The sequence below is a fragment of the Indicator indicator genome, chromosome 21, assembly GCF_027791375.1.
Source record: "Indicator indicator isolate 239-I01 chromosome 21, UM_Iind_1.1, whole genome shotgun sequence".
NCBI lineage: Eukaryota > Metazoa > Chordata > Aves > Piciformes > Indicatoridae > Indicator > Indicator indicator.
The window spans coordinates 19,100,245-19,125,160 of NC_072030.1; the positions used below are offsets into that span (position 1 = coordinate 19,100,245).

Here is a 24,916-nt window from a genome sequence, read left to right on the forward strand (position 1 = left end):
TTGAACGTTCACATATACATACATAATACACAAAATACACATAAAACCCTGGCCCCGCCTCCACCAGGGCACTGCAGCTGTCTGAAGTGCCACAGCCCTGCAGGGGGTCTGCTGCCTCATCTGGGGCGCCAGAGCAAGTCCTGGTGAACAGAGCTGACTATTCTCCGCAGGTAGTTGAGACCAATTGGTACATTAGAGAGGACAGCAGAAACCTCCTCCTCCCTGGGAAAGAGAAAACGATCCCACATGTATAAGAGGAATAGAAATGTTGAGCTCCCAGCCCTAGCTTTGGAACATAATCCACGAGTGGCTCTTTCTGTTCAACTCACCCAACATTGCCAATGAGTTTTTGGACTGTGAAAGGCAGAGGAGCATTAGGGTAGCTGGCAGACAGGGACAGGGTCAGTTGGAACTTAGCAAAAGCTGCAGCTGAGGAGAACACCAGCTTCAGGCTGTGGGGGAAATAAACACCAGGAAAATCAGCACAACACTCACAGATGCTTAGGGTCCAGAAGTGAAAAGAAATCTTCTAATTGATGCAACAAGCTTAAGGACTTCTAAAGGGTTCCAGAGAGTAGCAGCAACTTCATAAATGAAGTTAACCTTCCCAAGTGAGGGCTACCTTCCTACTCTGACACCAAGCATACAGACCCTCACCTTTCCCCACAGAAGTAGGCACACAGACCCAGCTCACAGAACCTTTCAAACATCATGGCAGTAATACAAATCAGTAATGAAAAATAGGTTTTCTACTTAACATAAAATATTCTCCTAGAGTTAAAGATTCCTGCAGTTTTCAGTAAGACTGATTTGCCTTCTTCACTAACCTCTGAATCCCTGCATGGTTGGGGTTGGAAGGGACCTCTGGAGATCATCCAGTCCAACCCCCCTGCTAAAGCAGGGCACCCACAGCAGCTTGCCCAGGAGCACAATGGCCAGGGGGGGGTTGAAATATCTCCAGAGAAGGAGACTCCACAACCTCTCTGGGCAGCCTGCTCCAGGCCTCACACCAAACAAGTTTCTCCTCATCTTCAGATGGAACCTCCTGGGTCACAGTTTGTCCCCATTGCCCCTTGTCTTGTCCCTGGGTGCCACTGACAAGAGTCTGGCCTCAGCCTCTTGCCTGCTTGCCAATAGGTCCTTTATCTCTTGCTGAGCATTGCTCAGATCCCCTCTGGGGCTGCTACTCTCCAGGCTCTCAGCCTTTGCTCCTCAGAGATGCTCCAGGCCCCTCGGCTTCTTTGTAGCCTCCCCTGGACTCTCTCCAGTAGTTCCCTGTCTCTCCTGAACTGGGGAGCCCAGAGTTGGAGCCAAGACTCCAGATGTGACCTGCATAGGGCAGACAGGGAGGAGAAGCTCCCTCAACCTGCAGGCCACACTCTTCATGCCTCCCAGGAGGCCACTGGTTGCCATAAATTAGACTGCTGTTAAGAAATAGTGACATAAAAATCTCAATTTCAAATTGAAGGTTTTTCAGTATTTGGTTTCAGATTATCTGGAGACACTCACTGGGGTAAACTCCATCTGAAGTTACTTACTTTGTGTCACTGATATCTGTCTTCAGAAGTTTAAATTTTCCACCCCATCTCTCCAGAAACTCAACCTCATCTCCCAAGATCCTGCAGTTGCTCACCACCAAAGAGATGTCACGAAGAACCTAAGTGGGCAAGTGGAAAAGAATTCAGATTGGCACTCAGGCTGCTGCACTCTGTGCTACTTGAGCACACAGATTGTCCTGCAAAGTTCACCAGAACAGTAATTTCTGCCATCTCAGTCTGGACCTGCAGATGAAGCAAGACAACAGCAAAGACAATTCTTTGCCCAGTTTCTCCCTTGAGTTTTGTCAGTGGGGTAACACAGCCACGCTGGAGCACCAAGTGTGGGTTGGCAATTGAACCCTTTCACCCTTTCATTCTTTTGGAGCAGAATGGCCTCCAGCTCATTTCTTTAGCTTCTACTAGCAGAAGAATGAGATCACCAAGGCAGGCAGGCATGAACACAGCAAACAAGGAAGACCAAGGGGTGATGGCTTCTAACTGGAAGAAACTGGATTTAGATTAGACATTTGGATGCCCCATGAGGGTGGGGAGACACTGGCACAGATTGCCCAGGGAGGTTGTGGCTGCCCCCTTCCTGGAGGTGTTCATGGCCAGGTTGGATGAGGCCTTGAGCAGCCTGGGCTAGTGGGAGGTGTCCCTGCCCATAGCAGGGGGGTTGGAAATGGGTGATCTTGAAGGTTTCCTTCCAACCCAATCCAGTCTGTGATTCTATACCTAAGAAAGCACAGCTTTTATGACTCCTGCCTTCAGGGCCAGGTACAGCTACCCTCACACCTCAGAATACTCATGAGGCAGATTTTGATTTGCACTGTGGAAGCATTCATGAAGATGTTTATGTTCTGTCAGCCCTGTTCTCTGGGACAGAATTGTTTCTGCAGAATCTTACAGACTTTTCTGGGACATTACCTGGGGCAGGTGGTACAGTGTGGGACACTTTTCTTGCCAGCATCCCTGACTTGCAATAAACTGGATGATGAGCCTGTGGACTAAACGTGAGGAGGCAGGAGCTGCTTCTTCTGTAACACAAAAGAAAAGCATATTGCTTAAAGCTCCTTTAAAAGCCATGTAATCTTGTACATTAGCAGGTAACCACAAAAGCACAGATGTCTTCCCAAGATTATTACTTTCAAGCTACTTGAAAAAAATTTTACCATTCAAGAGAGATTCACAGCCCAGGCTAATGATCTTCCGGGAAGGATCTTCACCAAATTCATCTCCATCTGGGAAGGAAGGAAAATAAAACCCAAAGAGTAGTTATTTCCACATCTAGTTCTGGAGTTCCCCATCTTCAGCAACAGCTACCCATCACATACTTTCCTGAATTCTCACAGCAAACACTGATAAACATAATTCAGAGCCACTCCTCCCAGCCTACACGCTCCTGCTGTGGTCTGTTTTCTATCTCCTTTTACCAGATCTTCACACACATTAAAAGTTTAGTTTCCTATCATATAATTATTTAACCTTTAAAATTCATACAACTGAAACCCACCCATTTTGTGCCTTACCTCCTGGGGGTTCAAATACCACTGTGAGTTCAATAGAGTCATAAAGAAAGCTGAAGACTCCCCGTTGTTCATTCCATTCAATCAGGTCCCACTCAGTGGATCTAAAAAGGGGAGAAAAAACCTCCCCATCAACTTGAGGTTCAACCAACACAACAATCTGAAGGACAAAGATCAGAGTATTAAGAACACTTGCAGCTATGAGGATCTGGTGGGAACACAACCATGTTCATTGTGGAATTGGAGGAGAGTTGGATCTAGAAGGACTGAACGTAATAGACAGAAAAGCTGTGCATCCCCTATGGAACCTCCCTGACGCTTTATTGCTTACCCTTGGCTATGAGAAGAGAGGCATCCAAAGGTTTCCCAAAGCAAACAAAGAAACCCAAAACCAAACCCCATTTACACACAAATGTGAGGCCCTAGAACTAGCTGATAAAAACAAAACCTGCAGGTGGTCTCCTTACTCAGAATTCTCCAGGAGTTCCTGGTAATACTTTTCTTCCTCTTTCAGCTGGTTCATCCTCACAAGCATTTGCTCGTTCTCAGCCTCCACATCTGAGAGTTCTCTGCAGAGATACAGCTGCTGTGTGAGATGTGGCACACAGGTTAAAGAAACACCAGCCCTCCCCCTGGGTCTGCATGTGGTATAGAATCACAAAATGGTTTGTGTTGGAAGGGGCCTTAAAGATCATCCAGTTCCAACACTCTTACCATGGGCAGGGACACTTCCCAGCAGTCCAGGTGACTCAAGGCCTCATCCAACCTGGCCTTGAACACCTCCAGGGAGGGAGCATCCACAACCTCCCTGGACAACCTGCTCCAGTGTCTCACTACCCTCCACATTTTTTCCTAGTATCTAATCTAAATCTTCCTTCTTCCAGCTCAAGGACATCACTTCTTGTGGTATTGGAGGTCTTCAGATCCTCTCTGACATCTTACCTTTGAAGTTCCTCCTCTTGGGATTTGATGCTTTCTAGTTCTAAGAGAAAGGGAGAAAAGAACTATGAGAGAAAAGCAGCAAAAAAAGAGCCTGAACTTGCTGTAGTCACTGTTCTAAATAAGGAGAGATCTCAGCTCGATGGCTGCTGCTCCTGCCTGGACACAGACATCTGGTCAGCAAAGGTTAGTGATTACTGAACAGGTAAAGTGCAGAGCATCAGAGACAGCCAGCACATGGTCTTCAAGTCACACTGTACCAAGCTCTAAACTCCTTTTTAGCCAGGGGAAAAGTGTTCCTTCGAATACTCTGAATCTATACAATCAGCTGTATCAAGGCAGAAAAGACAGCAGTGGTGTTTGTGTCCACATCAGTGAACCTGTCAGGGTGGGGCTGAGGATCACCCTCTCCAGCACTTAAACTCAAAGAGAGTTGTTCAGCTGGGACTGTTACCTTTCTCCAGGCACCTCACGCCAGGCATTTCATCACTGCACTCTGCTTCCCATTCTTCCCAGGCAGAATCTAGGGGAAAGCAACATCAGGTCTCTGCAGACCTCCCAGATTCAATACTTAGACTCCATTTTATTTGTCTGTTGGGTCTATAACTCTTAGTGCTTCAAAGCTAACTAAGGAAAATGTAGAAAAAGCTGGAAGGGTATCTACCAAAGCCCTCAAAAGCAACAGAGAGGAAGGAAAATTCCCTTTATTGCATTGTTTCAAAGCTGGTACTGTGCAATTTGATATCTCCTTAAAGCACTAGAAGTAAAAATACATTGAGCGTATTTAGGCAGCAATGCCAAGTGCTGGCTGCAGCTTGTGTGATGAGAGCTGAGAGTCTAAAACCATACAGCTGTGATGCTGAGCCCTGCAGCACAGAGCTGAGCCTTGCCTGCCTGCAGGATCATAAGAGGTTTTGAAGCCACTTTGAACTGTGTGCGGCCAGCAGCGGGACTGCCACTACTAGCAGATGGAGCCAGCCTGGTTTGGTGCTCAGGGGCTACAGTTGTAACTCTGAATTTCAGCACAGAGAGATTGTTGGTCTTCCTATGGTGGTAAGTGGTTCCCACCAGTCAAATTTGCAGACACAAATGGAGACATTTAAAACTAAAAAATATGTGCAGCAAAGGGGTTGTAAAAATGCCAAGCAACCACCCAACACAGAATCTTGAAGTGACCATTTAAAGCAGCAGCTCTGAAGAAAAATAGATAAATCAGTGAATTGGTGACATACTTGCTCCTGGCACACCAAGGCAGCTCTTTGCCTCCTTGAGCAATTCATCCAGCTTCTCTGCTCTGGACTGTAGCTTTCCCTGTTGTTCCTAAGAAGGAAGAATTGTGCTCAAGTCAGTAACAGGTTTGAAAAAGCTGAAGTGGCTCCTGGGACCACCATGTGGATCTTTGCTGAGAATAGTTTCAATGTCATCAATGTCATCTCTCATTAGAGCAGAGGCAGACAAACACTAGGGCAGGATCCACGTGTAAGAAAGTAAAAGATCCTTAACTGGTGTCTTCTTAATGCCTTTTCTGATGAAGGGATAAGAGAAGACATGGGAATAATCTTAGAGCATTAACACAGAGATCTGTCAGATTCCCTTGTTAGTTACTAATTCTGAGGTTACTGCAGAGTAAAGAGCTAATTTCTGATGGTATTCCCTTTAATACTGCATTTCCCACTCTTAGTTTAATTATCAAAACCGTCTAAGCAGAAGTTTCCTGTAGTGCAAGAAAGTTGCTGTCCCAGTGTGGTTTACATTTGCACATAAATATAAGAGAAATGCATTAATGTGAGGAAACTTCCATAAAAATGCAGACTTACAGACAATAATTAGGCTCCTACACCTGGCTGACAAATGAACCATGGTAGAATTGTCTTTTCCAGAGCTAAAGCTCTGCAGCCTCCTCTACATTACCTGCACACTCTGCAGCAGCTTGCTGTACAGTTCTGCTTTCTCTTTGTGAGCCAGGATTTTACTCTCCTTGGTGAAACAGGACTTCATTTGGTTCAGTTCTGCACCAAACTTCTTCAGCTGCAGAGAGGAGAAAACGCAGAAGTGAATAGAAATGAACAAGAAAAGATTGTTCAGCCTTTGGCTCCATGCCCTGCTCCTCCCAGTACCCCATTGCTCTTGCAGCAGTGTTACAGGACAGGTTTAAGCCTGGGCAGCTCCTGTTAATCCCAGTACAGTCACGTATTACAGTAACTGGTTTCCTCTGCTGGATCCAACAAGATCTTTATTCAAACAGGGAGCTGCACAGATAACTACAGAGCTGCTGTTACCCAAACCAGAGCTCCTTCACTATGTCTGTCAGCTGTTTCCTGCCCCAGAAGGTGTCAGGTTGGAAGGGGCCCTCAAAGGTCATCTTGTCCAACTCTCCTCTCAGTCAGCAGGGACATCTCCAACTAGATCAGGCTGCTCAGAACCCCATCAAGTTTGACCTTGAAAGTCTCCAGGGACAGGGCCTCAAACTGTCTCTCTGAGTAACCTGTTCCAGTGTCTCACCACCCTCATTGTTAAGAGCTTCCTCCTGATGTCCAACCTAAATCTGCTCTGCTCCATTTTCAAACCACTGCCCCTTGCTTTCTTGTGCCAATTATCATCAGCATTCTCTTTCAAATACCTCCTGGCCTCATCTTTCTGTTTGCCATGTGACACCACTGCTGCACTCCAGATCCCCTACACGGTTTTATTTTTGTGCAGTGCCACATTTTCTGTTCATTCTTGCAACATGGTCTCTCTGAACTAGAGAAAGGGTCAATGGGCAGTTCTGCTCAACCAATGGAGCAACACAATCTCTACAGCAATAGCAGCTCTATATTCCATCCAAAACTGCACTGTTTAGGCTTATATGTCTCTTCTCTTTTCTGCTCTCAACTAACCTGAATTACCAACTTGAATTAGCAAGTTTTTGGTTCTACAGACTCCTTTAACATATCTTAAAGGGCACCTATCCCTGCTTTCTCCTGACATGGTAGAAGTTCTCACAGCAGTTTCTCTTGCAGAAGATATTTTGCCTTCTATCACCTACCTGCCAACTGTTATTCTGTGACCACTCTGGTTCTCACTTTATTTGAACACATAAATTAACCATACTTTGTAATTATGTGAGAAATATCATCTTTTCCTGCAGCATTACCTCTTCATCAGAGCAGGTTCTCATGACTTCCCACAGAGTCCTGTTGAAGTTCACCAGGAGCTGATCCTGAACACTTACATGCAGTTTTAATCTGTGTGGGAAAAAAGTTGAAAGAAAGTCTTGTAGCAACTGCACCAAGCACACAAAGCAGCAGGTTGGGAGTTATACAATTAATTCCCTTTCCCTAATTAATACATGGAAATGTAAATAGTCTCATTTTGTTGGGTACAGATGACACCAAGTTGGTGGGAGTGTGATCTGCTGGAGGGTTAGGAGGCTCTAGAGAGAGACCTAGCCAGGCTGGATTGAAAGGCTGAGGTCAATGGGATGAGGTTGACCAAGGCCAAGTGCTGGGCTCTGCACTTGGTCACAACAATCCCATGAAGGCTCCAGCCTGGAAGGCTGAAAACTGCCCAGTGTAGAAGGACCTTTCTGAGCAGGGTTTTGGGGCCCTCATTCCAAGGATGACATTGAGGTCCTGGAGCAAGTCCAGAGAAGGGCAGGGAAGCTGGTGAAGGAGGTGGAGAGCTAGAATCAAAGAAACAGGAAATGGTGCTAAAAAGGCTGGGGAAAACATTAACTGACTGTATTTTATCAGAAAACTTAATTTTGCACAGAAATTGTAAAAATGATAATGAAGCAGATCAGAAGTGTCCTTCAGGTGAGAAAATGAACCATAGTCACAGAATGGTTTGGAAGGGACCTTCAAGATCATCCATTTCCAACCCCCCTGCCATGGGCAGGGACACCTCCCACCAGCCCAGGTTGCTCAAGGCCTCATCCAGCCTGGCCTCGAACACTTCCAGTGAGGGGAAATCCACAGCCTCTGCAGGCAGCCTGTTCCAGTGTCTGACCACCCTCACTGTAAAGAATTTCTTCCTAGCCTCCAGCCTAATAAAAGTAATTTCAATCTAACCAACACTGGGATATGGGAACAAACACCCATGTGTTGGTGTTTAATCCTGCTTTCTGATTTTAAATTATATCAAAAATGATCAGTTTTACCCTTGCGATGTGCAGCTGAAACACTCCATTAGCAAAAGATAAATTACTTGAGGAAAAACAAACTTTAATTATCTTCATAAGTGTAACTCCTGCCCAGGAGTTAGCCGTACGCTGCTTAAATCTGGAACAAGCTGGTTACCAGCACAAGGCAGGCTAACTATGATTGTTTTACTTTTCATGTGTTAACTGTCTTCAGGCCACTTTGCACACAGCCAGAGCTGTGACTGGAAGCCCACTTACTCCTCTATCTTGCGAGCAAGGGCTTGGCAATCCTCCTCGTAAACACGCACCCTGGGGCGAAGAACATACTGGCAGTAAAGGAGGTCTTCTGGTGTGGGTGGTGCACTGACTGCACTCTGGGGAAGAACAGGGAAAATGGTGAAGAAAAAGGGAAAAAACACAATGCATGTTTTTCAGAATCAGTAACTTTCAATCCATTCAAAGCCAGAAACTAGCAAAAGGCCTTCAAGCTTTCTTTTTGAAGAAGAGAAAAATAAACCTCAGCCCTAATGGAGGCAGCCTGAGGAATCAGTTTTCATAGAATCATTAAGGTTGGAAAAGACCTCTAAGAACATCAAGTCCAACCTTCCACCCAACAACTTCATGACCACCAGACCACGTCCCAAAGTGCCACATCCTCTTGTTCTGTGAACACCTCCAGGGATGGTGACTCCGTCACCTTTCATTCAGGACTAGTCCTGCAAACCTTTCAAGATGGGGATACTGGCACTGCCTTCAGGCAGGCAGACTTAAAGAGTGTTCATGTCATGAGAAGCACCTGTGAAGGGAACAGCACAGGTAGCAGGAGGCAGAGCAGCATTTCAGGGTTCTGAGTTCAGTGGCTGATGAGCATAGTAAGCAGATAAAGTGAAAAGGTTAGACTGAGCTTCCAATTCTTACTTTCAAACTGAGCATCCTCAAAGCAAGTTGAAAAAGCAAGACTCAGCACCTTTATCCAAGACCAGATCATCCTGAAGAGATGGTACTTGATGAAGAGATTGAAATCTGTTCTGGTTTTCAGAAGTGAGGGGGAAAGAGGGATCAGACTAATCAGAGCTGAGGGAGCCCTGGGACAAGAGGGGGCACACAGTGTCTGACACGCTTGTCAAGGTGGAACTGAATCCTGCCTTCACCTGTTTAAAGGCCTCTAGTGCAGACTGGTTAGTTGATGAAAATTTGAAAAGAGCAAGGAATATAATTTAAGGTTAGTTACATTCCACATATCAAAGGAGAGACACTCACACTGGATGGAACGTGGCTGTGCCGGGGCTTCTGAATTGGAATATAGACCTGAAGAAGTGTCAGAAACTCCCCAACTGTGATGAGACCACTCTGGAATTTCTGTAAAGATTAGGAAAAAACACACAGGCAAAGACACTTTTCAAGCAAGAACATCTGCTGGCATTTACACACTCAAGTTATTTTTCCTGTTAGGAGGAGCTAGCACCTTCCAGCTATTTACATACCTCTCTCAAGTTATCTTCACAGATGAGAAGCTGAGACTCCACCTGGCTGCTTCGCTGAACTAGCAAGACGAGAAGGGGATATTGCTGGGGTTAACAAGGCTCCTGGAGTCACAGAGTCATTTGGACTGGAAAAGACCTCCAAGATCATCAAGTCCAACCTTCCAGCCAATACCTCCATGACCATGGCCTGAAGTGCCATGTCCACAAGTTTCCTGAACCACTCCAGGGATGGTGACTCCACCAGCTCCCTGGGCAGCCTGTTCCATGCCGACCACATAAACATGAACCCATATTTCTTCTTACATAGATATGAACCTAAGCTCATTAGCCCTAGAAATAAACTGGAATTGCAATGTACAGTTAGACCTTCAGGTGTTTCCAGTGCTGAATGAAGTAACTGAGGAACCAGCTACTGGGGAGAAATAGGGAGGACTGTTTTCCTCCTAATGTAAAGTAAAACCTGTGTCAGTGGCAACGAAATGCCAGAGCTCACTTTTTTTTGGGAGGAAAATCATGTGACACACCAAATAGGAATAAAAACTGAGAGAGACTCCAGCCAGCTCACAGAGGGGATCCTACATAGACACCAAACCTTCAGGGTCCCAAGGCAGCATTCAAGTTCTCAGCTACAAGGGTTAGTTTCCGCTCAAAGGAAAGTGCCCAACTTCTACTGGACAAAGCATAGTTTGCATAGCTGCAGGAGGCCAAAGCTGGAATGGGGGTTTGTAAATAGAGGCAAGTCATTACTTATCAGATGGCTGGCAGATTTCTGCCTCAGAGTTAGGTATCAGCTAATGAGGAGCTAATTAAACCCACTCAGAGCCTGTGTCTGAAATGCACTCTGAGGAGTCTTTATCCAAGAGTGCAGAGCTGAGACATGCAGACTTGTTCTGCACAGAATCAGCTTCAGATCACAGAACCAGCCTCAGGAGGGGCTTTTGCTGTGTGCTAAGGCAACTCAACTGCCTCATCAGCCCAATCTGCCTTGGAAGCAAAGCTGTGCTTCAGTTCTACTCCTTTTGCTTCACATCTTTTTCCTTGGACTCTTACCCAGAACACAAGAGCATGCTGAGTGGGAAGCTGTGACACAGGTATCCAAAGCCTTTCCCAAATGGAATATATGGCATGAGTGAGGCTCTTCCTTGGTTAAGAGTGAAGAATATGAGGTGTGAGAGCATTACCATAAGAGAAGCCTTACCTGTTAATTCTGTATCAGCCTTGACAGAATCCAGCGAGCTGCTGGTGCTGGCATGAGTACAGTCAAGGCTTTGAGCTGATAGGGTTGGAGGATCTTCACCTTCATGAACTTCTGCTTGGCTTTGAGACACAGCACCAAAAGCAACCTGACATTAAGAGTTATATGAAACAATGTAAGACACTCAGTAGTTTATTGTAGCTGCTTCTTGACATTCAGGATTCGTTTATTTTTAATATCAGTCCACTTTCTACCTCATCACCATGACAAACCAGCATCTGCCCAGTTCAGCCATTTCCTGTGATGACACAGAGGAAATAAAGCTGCAAACCCTCTCACTTCTCAGGCAGAGCAGTACCCACCACAACACTCTTCTAGCTGCTAGAACTAGAAAGCTTTCACTGATAAACTGCAAACTTCTTTCTAAGGTCAGATGAATCTTCCATATTTGCCCAGATGTTCTGGATTTAGCTGCAATTTGTGTTGCCTATAAACAAGCTAATTTGAACTAAACACCCATGTTTAGATCTCCAATTGCTTTAGGTTTCACTCTATTATTGCACCTAAGCAACAGCTAGCAAACAGCTTAGTCCAGAGGACCAAGAGTGTTTAGTCAAGAAAGGATTAAAATGATACTGCAGAGAATGATTTAAACTGGCAAACTGCTTGCACAGCTCAGAAATGCTGAACGTGTTGAGTCTTCTCTTCCAGCAAAGCAATGAAAAGCCCAGGGCATGGCACAGCAAAGTGATGCCTGAGAGAAACAAGACACCAGCAGGCCTGCTTACACCTCCAGTTTAAACCCAAGCCCTGTCAGAGCTCACTCTACCCTTACACCAAGTGGCTGGTGGCTGGGCTCACCTGCAAGTCTGGGGAGACCTCAGCATGCAGTTTTTCATCACTCTTGACCTTCTTTGGGCTTTGAAGGTCTTCCTCATCCTGTTCCGAAGCTCTTTTTGTTTTATTGCAAGCTTTTGTCTTTTCAAGTGGATTCTTTTCACTGTGGGGGACTTGTTTTTTGCTTCTCTCACTGCAGGCACTTTCCATGAGTTCACAGCTTACAGACTCAGATGGATCCATCTCTTCCAGGTAGACAGGAAGAAATGCTTCTGCTATGAACCGGGAAGGGCTGAAGTTCTGCCTGCCAGGCTTGCTGGGACCTGGGGTTTCACCACTGTGCACACATGTGTCTGAAGCTGGTGCTTCTCCTTTGTCTGCAGAAGACTTTGCATTTATGTCCTGCACACTAGAGACAGAAGTTCTTCTGTTGGGTAATTTAGGCTGGAAGATGCCAAGAGAGACCTTTACTTCCTGATACTGATCCTTGAGTGCCATGCCTACATTTGCATCCCTAGAAGCAGCTCCAGACTCATGACACCTGTTCTCCTGCTCTTTGATGCAATACAAATGATTTGGTTCCTTCACCAGATTTTTTCCTATCCTCAAGGTATCCTCTGGCTGGACTGATAGTTTAGGCAACTGGTCAGCAAGAGCAGTTTCAGAAATTGAGAGAACTGTAGATTTCCTTCTAATGTTTTCCAGTTTTGAACAAACATTTAAGATGCCTGATAATTCAGGTGCAAGGGTAGGATCTGTTGGATCTCTAGAGCTGTCACTGACCAGAAATTGCTTACTTTGCTCTGAGTCGATGCAAATATCTTTTGGAGGTGCCTCCCCTTCAGCTGACAGACCCTCATTTTCCTGTGATTCCTTGTTAGAAGCTGGAACTCCAGCCATGCCTAAATCTGTAGCTAAATTCTCATGTTGAGATGAATAACCTTTCAGCACTTGGTCTCCCTGAGTGCTACATGCATCTGGAGAAGCCATCAGAGACTCTGGTTGCTGAATGGGAGGTGCAATGTGAGATACCAAATCATCACTTTCTTCACTGTGATCCACAGGCTTATTACCTGGAAGTCTGAAAGACAATCCCTTTGATTTCAGGCTTTCTGGGGATAGGAGATCCTGCTGTGAGCTTACAGGGACAGGATTATCCACAGGAGGGTGAGGATCCTGGGGTGCCTGCACAACCATAGTCTCTTCTGCAAGTGAGGCAGAACAACCAGAATCTCGTGTTGTGCCACTGGGAAACTGGACAGCTCCTTTCTCACTAGGAAATGCTGAGGCTGATGAAGCAGAAGGAACGTTGGGCTTGTCCTTGGAGCTTGGGTGATATTCCCCATCTGGGTCTTTATATGAGGAATCTCTTTTACCTGTGCAAGACGACAATACCTCATGATGCAAGTCTGGCTGCTGGGTGCTTTGATGTGACACTGGGTGGTTCTCAGATGCAGGAATGTTGTTAACAGCAGTAGTGTGGGAGGTGGTTATTTCCATGTCATCCTGGTTGTGGGCAAACACAAGGGTTTTATCAGCAGGAACCGCAGAAGTGGCTAGAATGGATTCTCTGACCTGGACACCAACACTACCCCTTGGGACACTTGTATGAGTTCTAGTGATCTCCATGTCCTCAGCTGAAGAAAAAATGATGGTCTTGCTACCTGGAACAGCCTCCTGCTCGGCCAGCTGGGATCTGTCCTCACAAAAGGCTCTCTTGGTACTTTCCCCAAGAGAGTGAGACTGGGTCATCTCCATGTCAGCCTGGAAACTCTGAAACATGATGGTGGAGGAAGTCAAAGGTTGTCCACCTGGCAGGACATTTTCTTCCACAGCTAGGTTAGGGGTTTTGGTGATTTCCATGTTGTCCACAGCTAAGACAGTAGCTTCACTGCTGGGACGTGCCTGCTGGCCAGCCTTCTGAGCCAGACTGGGTTTGTCAGCACAGACAACATTGCTGGTGCTTGGAGCACCAGAGCAAGGCTTGGTGATGACCATGTCAGCCTGGCTGCCTGGGAGCAGGATGGTGTTAACAGCACCAGCTGAAGAGACAGAGCAAAGCCCTCCCTTGTTTTGGGAGAGAATCCCATGGCCTATTGGAGCAGTGTGGCTCTGGGTGATGTCCATGTCATTGTTCTCATTATCCAGTGAAAACGAAATTGTTTCCTCCCCTGCTGGTCTCTTCAAGCTTTTCCTCCTTGTCCTTTTGGCCAGGTTAAACATCCCCTGAAGCACAGCCTTTTCCATAGGCTTATCAACTGCAACAGTACTGAGTGCAGTAATTTCCATGTCATCACTGTAGGTAAACACACAAGTCTGATCTTCAGAAGGTAAGGGTGAGTCATCATCTGCACTTCTATGCTGCAAAATCATCCTGTGGTCAGCTGAAACTGGATGGCTCCTGGTGATGTCCATGTCAGCATCTGAAAAGGTGGCGGTTTTCTCACCTGCACAGGGCAGAGGTTTGAAACCACTCATGGTGCCTTTAGAAACTGAAGCCTCTAGAAGGTTTTTTCCCAAAGGCTGTGACATAACTTTTTGACTTTGCAAGGACACAGACCCAAAGGTGCTGGCAACAGCATTCTCAGGGGCTTCTCTCTTTTGCTCTTGCAATGAACACACACTCTTTGCAGAGGAACTTGGACCACTTGCCTGGAAGTTTGTTCTCCCAAACTTATCAGCCTTTATCACATCAAGACCTTTTCTACTGATTTCCATAGCCTGGCTTCTGATGTTCCCATCAACACCGAGCAGCTCAACATTCTCCTTGTCTACATCCAAAGGATTTGCACATTCACTGACAGTTTTGTTCTGGTTCTTTCTTGGAATTATTTCACAATGCATTTCTTTTCCTTCTGTAGTTACCCTGTTACACTGATCATCAATGACAACAATGTGGCATTTAGTCATTTCCATTTCTTCCTGCTCATTTAAACTGGGAGATGTAGCTCCATCAGCAATAAACTGAGGTTTGCAGGTGACAGAAGTGAACACTCCAGCAAGAGATTCATTTTCAGCATCCTTTCTGTCACCCCTGACAACAGAGGTTTTAGTCAAGTCCATATCTTCAGAGAGTATCACTGTCTTCTCAGTGGGCAGAGAGACAAGGCAAGAGCTCAGTCTGGGCTGCAGCCTGCTCTGAGAAACACCAGCAGACACTGAACTTCTATGGGAGTCAAACCAAACATTCACTGGAGCAGTGCTGTGACCTTGGGTCACCCTCTCGAGTCGTCCATCTGAGCCTGAAGACAGCTCAGGAGCTGGGCTGTCTGAAGCTGTTAGACTCCTTGTGACAGCTCTGTCACCACATGCTGGGCGTCTGCTCTCTGCCAGCCAGGAGTTTGTGTTCACTGGCTGTTCAGAGGTCTGGTGACGTGAGCTGTTCATGACAGCAGAGATCACACCTGTGTAATCCCCAGTAATCTCCATGTCTTCACACCTAGAAGGAGGCCCACCTCGAAAGACAGTCTCAGAGGAAATGGATCCTGGGATGGCAGTCAATCCTTGGGCCTCTTGTCTAGCAGCTTGCAGTGCTGCAGGATCTTGCCTGTCTTCAACATTTGCTCGTTTTTTGTCTGCACAGAGCTGCTCATGCTGAACAGTTAAGTGCTGATTGGATGCTCTCTTGAACATAGAAATGCCTGCCTCTGGGGGTGGTGAATCCTTTGAGAAGTTCAGATTTTGATTCCCAACAGTGAAGGGAAAAGACACTTTTGTAGTGTGGCTGCTTGTCATGTCCATCCCATCGTCTGTGAACACCTTGGTGACGTCTGCACAGGGGAACTGCTGCACTGGAGCTTCATCCAGAGCAGGGAATGCAGCTCTAACAGCAGAGGCCTGGCATTTTGTCACCTCCATCCCATCATCTTGCTCTCTAAAGACCCTGGTCACATCACAGCTGTCCAGCTGCGCATGGGAACACAGAAATTCCCTTGAGGATTGTGCCGCATCTTCTGAGGCTTGAAGAGGGGGGAAAAAGGTGTACTGAGGGCCCTCAGCAGAACTGAGTGTCTTCTTTGACTTAAAGCTCATGAAAAATTCCTTGAAATTAATTTTTTTTACAGCAGTAGCATCTTCCTGCTGGCCACCAGATGGACAGGATAGGTTGGGAAGGTCAGAGAAGAAGCGAACTTGTGTGTGGGTTTCTGCCTTTCCCTCCTTGCGGTCCCCCACAGCCAGCAGTGAGGTGATGTCCATCTTGGGCTGCTCAGCCTTGCTGCTTCCCAGGTCCTGGGCAATCACTGCTGTGTGACATGCTGTCATGTCCATCTCGTTGTCCTCTGAAAGGAGGAGGGTGGTGTCCTGCCTATTTGCTCTGTGAATGCTGCTGTCCCCATCCTGATCCTAAGAGAAGAAAAAAGGAAGAAATGAGCTGCTGAGAAGGATTTACAGTTTTAAAGCTGAAGTCAAGACTTTTAAAGCTGAAGCCAGCAGCCACTGCAGGAAGGGAGGCTTTTGACAACTGCTTTAAGAACAATCAGAGATCACAGATTGCATTGGACCCTCAAAGGGCATCTTGTCCAACCCCCCTGCAGTCAGCAGGGACATATCCAACTAGATCAGCCTGCTCAGGTCTACATCAAGCAGAGAGGGTCTCACAGATAGGGCCTCAATCACATCCCTGGGCAGCCTGTTCCAGTGTCTCACCACCCTCACTGAGCAGAACTTTCTCCTCATGTCCAATCTAAATCTGCCCTGCTCCAGTTTCAAACCACTGTCCCTGGAACAATTCCTTAAGAATATCATTGCTGAAGTGTCAGCAGGGTTTCTGTGCACAGTTATGCCTGTGAAGGTCTCAGCTGAGAATTTTGGGTGTTGTTGCTTGGAGCTGAGGAAATTCAGCTCTATTTTCATGCTAATCAGTGCAGTTTGTCTAAAACCTCTTAGCAGCAGGGACAGAGCAGAGTTGTGCATATCCTTTCTACCCACGGAAGAAAAAAAAAACAAAATACATAAGCAGAGAGTAAGATATGAGAAAAACACACAACCAGACGCATCTGAAACATAAGCTCCTTTCACATTCTTAGATAAGAACTGAGAATTAACTAGCTCAGGCACAGGAAAGCCAGCAGTTTTTATCCTCACTACCAGGTGAGGGAAACACCTCACCAGAGATTTGCTTCCAGAAGAAGCTGATAAAACGATTTGTTTTTGAGGCAGCATAGTTACACTTTTCACCTTTACTACACAAATTATTGGAATGTATTTTGGACACTGGCATTTTCAGTATCAAAGCCTCCACATACCTCAGTCTGCTGCACCAGTGCCTGGATTGGGGCATGAAGCAAAGTGTTCATCCCTGGCAAAAGAAAAGGAAATACTTCATTTGTTGCACTGTTTTCTTATTCTGAGCTGATGATTTATGCCTTCGTTTCACAAATAGCACTGAATAAGTACAATTAAACCCAAATATACCCTGAAAAGTATTTGCTTCAGCATGTGGAGGAAGCACCTGTGCTTCTAGAGCACAACACTGGTAACAGCTTCAAGACCATGCAGCAGCAGGCCCAGGGAGATTGTTTTGGGTGTTGTCAGAGTCATGCAAACAGAATCAGTATTTTAGAATAAAGATAATTTTGTTATCAAGTCTGTTTCCAAACTTACCAGTGATCTCACATGAAGCAGCTTCAGGTTCTTCATTTCTACAAGAGGTGGGTTGGATAAAGAGTTTGTTAAGAGCTCAAAAGAGATGTTCAGCACTACAGTGAAAAGGCAGAGATCTGCAGAGCTCACATTGGATAGGGTGGCCAGGTACCAGACACCACTTATCTGTCTTCAAAACATTCTAATTTAGTTGCCATCCCACTTTCCCATGAGATTCTCAACTTGGCATGCCACAAGCCACTGTTCACCACACAGGTGGCATTTTAATTCCTCAGTGACAGTAAAAGAAGGGAAAAGATTCTTTAACTCAGACCTTCCACTTTTAGTTATTTCTCTCTGTAACTGAAGCTATGTTCCTAAAGCCTGAAATCATTTCTCTGTAAAGCAAAAAGCCAGATACAGCCAGATACAGCTTGTGTGGTTGTCTAACTTGGAATGCCTTCTGCCCTCTACTCTTTCAGTGATTGCTCTCTGAAGACCAAGACACCTTAGCCAGAGAACTGCTATTTTATATAGTTGTATACAATCATGTGCACACACACACACAACTACATTGATACCTTTAAAAGCAGGATTTTACCACAGCTGTACCTAAGCTGCTTCCTTGCTACAGATTTTAAACATAAGAAATCCCCCTCCACTCACAGAAAGTGTCTCCATCTCTTATTTACCAGATCATTTTAATTGAAAAAAATCCTAGCGCTGTGTTTGATCTGGACAGGAACTTTGACTAACTCTATCTACCTTGAGGGGAAGGGATTTATGGTCTTTGATATTTATCAGATATGGAAGCTGGGAGGCCTTTCCTGGAAAACACTCCCAAGCAATCACCTTTGAGTGGAAGCAGTTTCAAGTCACAACTGCTCAAATTTTCAGAATCCACTACCTTTTTATGAGTGACCCTCTAGAGTGCCAGGGTTTTTTGCTGCATCCCTTCTTTCCCCAATCAACAGAACTGAGCAATTTTAGATCTACAGCCTTTTACTGGATTTCTGAGGAGCAATTTTGTGATGGTTCCACATCAAGTGAAGAAAAGTATTTGACGACTGAGCTCTGTAGTGATGGTAATTTTGTTCAGACTTACTGATGAGGCAGGACATCATTCTCTGCATCTGCTGCACCCTCTGAAAACAGGAAAGGAATGAGACATGATTCTATGATCAGAAAGGAGATGCACAACCAAACCATTCAGAGGCAAGAGTGAACTGCACAGAACAGAATGTTCTGAAGTTCTCACTCTTCATGTGCTGCCTTATTATGGCAAAGCCCCAAAGAGGCCTTGTGAACACAGCAGCTTTCCAGTCTCCCCCTAGGTAATCTTTGACAGTGAACATGACATGCTGCTCAGCCTTCTTTTGATCTAAATCCTCAAGTCAGTTTTAGTCCTAGGTGCATTTTGTCTGAGAAAATAATTCCCTTTTCGGAGCTACAAAGTCTCCAATACCAGTAACTAACAGATTTCCAGCCAGTCCATGATAAACAGTTGCCCACATCATTCCTCACCTGTGACTGACAGGCCTGACTTCTTAAATTCAGGCTAAAAATCATGCTGCTAATACTGCAAATCCTATCAGGAGGACAGAAAGGAGTTTTACCTGTGCCGCCTTCTGTGTTATTCTTAAGATCTCGCTCAAAGATTCTGCAGCTAAGAAAAAAAAACAACAAAGCATTTGAAATTTGGCTTTTGAAAAACACAGACACATCTGCTTGCAAATAAAATGAAATAAAGTAAAAAATTGCCCCTAATTTTGATCTTTTCCACATGCTATGTCTGAAATCAGGTATCAAAAGCCAGAACCTTCCTGAACCCAACCATATTCTCCAGCAGGAAGATGCCACTTGCAGTGGGTTGAAAATTCCCCCCAACATTAAATTGCCAGACCAGCCCAGTTGGAAGCAAATGAAGCTGTATTTAAAAGCAAAACTACAATCTACAATGAAATGCAATGAATATGTACAGAATGTACAATATTTACAATATTGACAGGTATTTACAATTTATAAACAGCACAAGAACCCCCCTGGCCAAAAAAACAGGGGAGCCAGCAACAGCTTCCCTCCCTGCCCCACTCCTTACTCCCCTGGACACAAAGGGACAAGAGAAAAGAACTATTTTGTTAGACTTAACCAAAACAAAGCAATGCAGCCCAGGTCAGCAAAGCCAGCCAGAAGCAAATTAGTGTCTCCCAGAGCAAGGAGGCCAAAAAGACAGAGAAAAAGTTAGCCTACACAACCAGCTTATGTTTATAATCCATCCAGTGGGATTGTTTAGAACTTATCATTATTTTCCTTTTCACACCCAATAGCGATTTATTTACATTCTATCACTTTATGTTCAAGATCTGTGGAAAATTTTAAAGGTACAGCCTAAAACTACCACACCACTATAATACTGGAGATGGAAATCACTTAAAAATTTAAACAGTAATGGGAAACAGACATTCCTAATTGTATTACATTTATGAAAACATTTTTTCCTTGCTAGGAAAAGGAATAATGACTCTTAGAGCTCAGAATCATCTTGATGCAACAGTGCCCAGTTTGAATTCACTGAATACCCACAGATGTATTCAAACAGCAAGACTGGGGATATCAGATTGTCACCTAGACAAAAAAAGGCAGTAGAGCTGCATCCCTCAGCTCAAACTTACTTGATGGTGTCAGCGAAGCTAACTCGGCGCAAGGTCCTCCTGCGTTTTTCTGTGCTGACACCCTGAGAACAAAGAACATGAGAGAGAACTGCTCTTAGCCCTTAAGAAGCAGCTTTTCATGAAACAAACAAGTAAAAACACACATCCCTCTCAGAAGATTTATCTATGAGCCCAAAAATTGCAAGATATTTCCCTGAAATTTTACTTTTACAAGATATTTTTATCCCTGAAACACTTTCCAGTTCCCTCGCTTCTCCTGACACCAAGGAACGGCATTAAGACTCCCATCTCATGAGAAGCAGGCTCTAAACCATCACTGAGAGCTGATGGTTCCAAACACAAGCAGCAGAATTCCTGTTACCAGGATTGCTTAGCATGCCAGGTTGCAAGGGTTTTTTCCCTTTAGTTTTCCATTACAAGAACTGGGAAATAAACAGTAATAGTGGTTTGTGTTTCTGGGAGGGAGGGAGGGATTCATGAAAGAATCAAAGTCTCCATTCACTCCAAGTCACTCTAAACGGGACATGTTTTTTGTAATATGAAATACGTTGTGTGTATGTTGCTGGAAGAAAATATTTCCCTTTTAGCTTTTACTTTAAATAACTTGGCAGGTTCTTCAATCATCTTTCTGACTGTATCCCTCTGTACACTGCTGGTTCAAGCTTCAAGTCAAATGCACTACTGCAAGAGCAAGTTATGCCTGTTAATGACAGCTTATCCCTCTTCTCTTGACAAAGGGCACATTCTGATGCAAAACAGAAGGGAAAACCCCAGCACTATCCTCCTCAGCAGTTGGTACAAGAGTGCTTATACCTGCATTACTCCAGTGCCACAGTGTAGTCAGTCACAAACTGAGGAGTAAACAGAAGATGTTTAGAGCATTGGCAAGAAAGGATTTAACAGACCTACCTGTATCAATTCATTCCCATTTCCCAGGTCATCAAGAGGATTTCGTGGAGCCTTTAAAATCTGAAGGAAAATGAAATGGTTGAGAATATCAGCTCCAGCTACAAGAACTCATAACTTGGCTGCAAAAGGTTTGTAAGAGCCACCAGTGCCCCAGTCAGTCACAGCAATCTCACAGGCTCGCTCTTTGCTTTGCAGAAGCTTTTCTCCCACTGTGATAAGAACACAAACTCCTCTTCACAGCTTCCCTTGCTCTCTTCACTCATACAGTTTCCCTCTCACAAATGCCTGCAGTTACTCACAGAGGACAGTCGCTTCCTTCTGATGTGCTCCGTGTTATCACTAGGGAGGAAAAAGGGAAACAGCTATGAGGGCATAAACTGGAACCAAGACGGAGCAGTGTTGCCATGGGTCTGTGCTTAATGCTCCATCATGTTTAGCAGCGTGGAATTAAATCAGCAAGCTGCCTTGAAACAGAGGATGAATTCCAGCACTAGATCCCAAAAATAAGCTTTGGAAACTTCATCAGACTGCCCTGCACACCCCATGGTCACTCTCCAGACAACTCACTTTCAAGGAATCTCCTTAGCACTTTCCTAAATGACATCAAAACCCCCTCCTTGCTCTTCACAATCAAACCCAGATTTCACTCAAGGGATGCTGCAGGGATTAAGGTAGGTTTTGCCTGTGGATGATATTTATACCACAACAGAAGGTTTCAACTTACTTTTCCACATGAGGGTCTGTGCAAATCTTCTCCATGTCTGAAGGATGTCCTTTTGCTGTAAGACACAGAACTGAAAACTAAAGCTGTTAATGAAGCTCAGGAAGAAAAGTCCATACAACCACTACTAGACGCCAGCCCTGGATGACCTAATTTTTCTCTCCATCGTTCTCTACTCACAAGATGCAACAGGCCTCTCAAGTCCATGTTCTCCTGTTATAGTTCACATTATAAACCAGCCGAGTGAACACTTAGAGTTTTACTGATTAGGAGTCCTCTCATTTCATGTTCACTCTAGAAGGACCTATCTGGAGCAGGTCCACAGAAGGTCAAAGCTGGTGAAGAGTCTGGAGAACGGGTCTGGTGAGGAGCAGCTGAGCAGGGACCTGGGTTTGCTCCTCCTGGAGAAAAGGAGGCTGAGGGGAGACCTGGCTCTCTACAACTCCCTGAAAGGAGGTTGGAGCCAGGTGGGAGTTGGGCTTTTCTCTCAATGACAAGTAATAGGACAAGAGGAAATGTCCTCAAGTTTCCCTGGGGTGGGTGGGGTTAGATTGGACATGAGGAAAAATTTCTTCCCCTTGAGGGTTGTCAAAGCCTGGCCCAGGCAGTGAAGTCCCCATCCTTGGAGGGGTTTCAAAGCTGAGCAGATGTGGTGCTGAGGGACATGGTTTAGTGGTGACCTGGCAGTGCCAGGCTAATGGTTGGGCTCTATGATCTTAAAGGCCTTTCTCAGCCCCAATGATTTTATTATTCTATTCTGTTGGAAATCAATGTGATCAGACCTTACACAGTACAAAGTCTGCTGTCTTGTGTGTCAGAGCAAACTTTTCAATTGCTAATTTTCCCCCAGCCCCCCAAATATGTCAATGTAAACAATTTCCACTTAGCACACAAAACCACTGCATTTACCAAAATCTTCATAACAGGATAAAATTCATTAACTCGCTAGCAGGATAAAATTAATTAATTAACCACCGACAGGATGCCAATGCTGACAGAGACATTTCTTGTAAACTGCAACACAATTCAGGGCTTTGAATTCCAGCTTAATATTCCTCCTAACCTGTCACCCCAGGACCTGACAAAGGCCACACAAGAATATGTACTACAGAATCAGCACTACCAATTCTGCATGTTGCTAAATGACATAAAATGCTGTTGCATGTTCTTGGGATATTGCTCATTGCAGAGGAGAGTCTTGAGTTATAGGAAAGAGGAAAAGGAACAATCACAAAGGAAAAAAACTTTTCAGTTTGCTCAAAGACAATGTTCAGGCAGAGAGAGAAATCATGAGGACAGAACTTCACAACACATTTTTTTCCTAGCAAATTTGTTTGCTTAAACAAGAAAAAAAAAAGGCACAAAAAAGCACACCGTTTGGAAGACACCTTTAGATGTAAAGATGTAACAGATCAGAGCCAGAAGTGTTTCCCAGACTGACATTGTGCCTGTACAGAGAAGCTGCTGCTCTAGATTAGGCAAGACATGAGGAAGCGACAACAGAGATAGCTGTGCATGCAGATGGCTGAAGAAGAGCAGTGGAACCCTCTTCTTCACAGCTGTGTGAAACCCTTTAGTCTGCTAGGAGCTTGCTGTCAGCAGCTCTGTTCATCTGGAGCTCACATCCCAATTGACATGCTCAGCATCATTCCCTAATCCTTCTTTGGACCTATTTGTGCATCTTTGGCCTACATAAGCATACAGTAGTGAGTCGAAACGCCCTATAACTCTCTTTGTGAAAAATCATCTCTTTTTATTCCCATATATATATATATCCCAGTCCCACACTCTGAACACGAGGAATCACTCCAGAAAGTTTTTCTGTTCAGTGAACTCTCAGATACCCACTTGAAGAAAGAGGCCTTTTTAACGAATTCACTAAGAACAGTAGTGAATTTCCTTACCATTATTTTTCTTTCTCAAGCTGTTTCCGTCACAATCCCAGGTGTGTTCTCCCTTACTGCCCTGTCAGGGCTGACAGCACTCACCAGAACAACCTCCAAACGCTAATTTACGCTTCATTACCATTTATAGTGCTGCTTTTCCCAAAGAAGAATTATTCACACTGATTAGGCCTCCCTTTATGTGTCAGTTTATCAGGATGTTCCCCTCACGCTTCGAGGCCGACTCCAGCTACTCAGGTGGAGTCTCCTCAGGCCCCCGCCCGATGCCCCTTAACCCTCTTCTCACTCGCTCCTGAACGCACCAGCTCTGCGGAAAGGGTCTTCTTCGACCTTCTCCTCCCGCTTTTTCTCTTCTCTCCTCTCCCCTCCCGTCCCCGCTTGTTGCCGCGCAGGATCCGCCCCACCGACAGGCCACGACCGTCGCCTCAGGCCCTTCCCGCGCTCCACCGACGCGTCCTCTCCCCGCCGACACCCACCCGCAGCCGCTCTCACCTCCCGCTCCGGACTCTGCCCTCACGACCGCTGTCGCCGGCGGGGCTCAGCGCTCCTCTCTACCGCTGCCTTAGGGTTCCTCCGCTGCTATAGAGCAGAGCCGCCGCCGTTCCATTATTTAAACCCAACCGCCGCGCCTGCGCTTGGCGCCAAACTGCCGTCGTGACGCCGGAAGCGCGGCTCTGTACAGCAGCTGCCGTACAGCATGGCGGGCCCCGAGCCGCGCCGTACAATATGGCGGCCTGCTCTAGTCAGCGCGTTTCCTGACATCTCAATACTCCTCCTATCCAGGGCGCCCCGCAGCAACAGCAGTGAGGCTGGAGCAGCAGCGCCCGACCCGCGCAGGGTTGCTCCGTTCCTGTTTAATAGCCTCGTACTGCGCTGTGCGAGAAAGTGGCCGAGCAGCCGGCACACCTCCCAGGAGAGGAAGCAAAGAAGAAAAGATGCCCGGAGTGGTGGATATCCTTTCTTACAGGCTGAGGAAGAAATAAACGTAGAGCGACGAGGTGGCCGAGTGGTTAAGGCGATGGACTGCTAATCCATTGTGCTCTGCACGCGTGGGTTCGAATCCCATCCTCGTCGAGAAATAATGTTGTTTTTCTTTTTTTTTTCTCCTCTTCCTCCCGGGACCGAGGGGCTAGCTGCCTCTGATTCCCAGGCCGCGCAGGGAGAGGCCAGTCTACACTGCCGACCTGTCGCCGTCTCTTCTCCGTCCTTTCCTCCCTCCGGCAGGAGCCCGGGGGCCACGTCCAGTTGGGCAGGGAAGGGCATGAGGGAAGGTGGGACACTGCGCATGGTTAGGAGACACCCCTCAGGCGCAGGAGATACCCCTTAGAGGATACTCCTCAAGGTCAGGATACCCCTGAGGGGACAGCCCTCAGGATCTAGACACCCTTAGAGGTAGGGGACAGCCCTCAGGGATAGGACAACCTGAGAGGTAGGGGACACCATTCATGGGTGGGACGCCCTTCAGGGGTAGCCCCATACCGAGCT

General features: G+C 45.9%; 1 protein-coding gene and 1 non-coding gene across 2 annotated transcripts; one reads left to right on the plus strand and one right to left on the minus strand.

The window, feature by feature from the left end:
- Nucleotides 1-103: 103 nt before the first annotated feature.
- Nucleotides 104-24,497, minus strand: KNL1 (kinetochore scaffold 1). Its single transcript, XM_054390458.1, has 27 exons — nt 24,397-24,497; nt 24,061-24,299; nt 21,531-21,585; nt 21,106-21,145; nt 20,807-20,866; nt 19,898-19,959; nt 18,842-18,891; nt 18,331-18,370; nt 17,247-17,284; nt 16,889-16,941; nt 11,667-15,986; nt 10,809-10,953; nt 9,611-9,669; nt 9,387-9,485; nt 8,385-8,500; nt 7,140-7,230; nt 5,915-6,031; nt 5,236-5,323; nt 4,458-4,526; nt 4,007-4,046; nt 3,532-3,633; nt 3,068-3,168; nt 2,711-2,779; nt 2,466-2,575; nt 1,539-1,657; nt 330-452; nt 104-222 (listed from the first exon to the last, which is right to left on the minus strand). The coding sequence occupies exons 1-27, from the start codon at nt 24,495-24,497 to the stop codon at nt 117-119; spliced, it is 6,612 nt and encodes a 2,203-aa protein (XP_054246433.1). The 3' UTR covers nt 104-116.
- TRNAS-GCU (transfer RNA serine (anticodon GCU)) lies at nt 24,424-24,505 on the plus strand. Its single transcript has one exon. It is a non-coding gene; the product is annotated as a tRNA-Ser (tRNA).
- Nucleotides 24,506-24,916: the final 411 nt, after the last annotated feature.

Coding starts and splice junctions, on each gene's coding strand:
- KNL1 (XM_054390458.1), bottom strand. CDS start 24,497: ATGGGATTCGAACCCACGCGTGCAGAGCACAATGGATTAGCAGTCCAT. Junction 21,146..21,530: donor ACAGACCCTCATGTGGAAAA/GTAAGTTGAAAC, acceptor TTTCCTCCCTAG/TGATAACACGGAGCACATCA. Junction 223..329: donor AAACTCATTGGCAATGTTGG/GTGAGTTGAACA, acceptor TCTCTTTCCCAG/GGAGGAGGAGGTTTCTGCTG.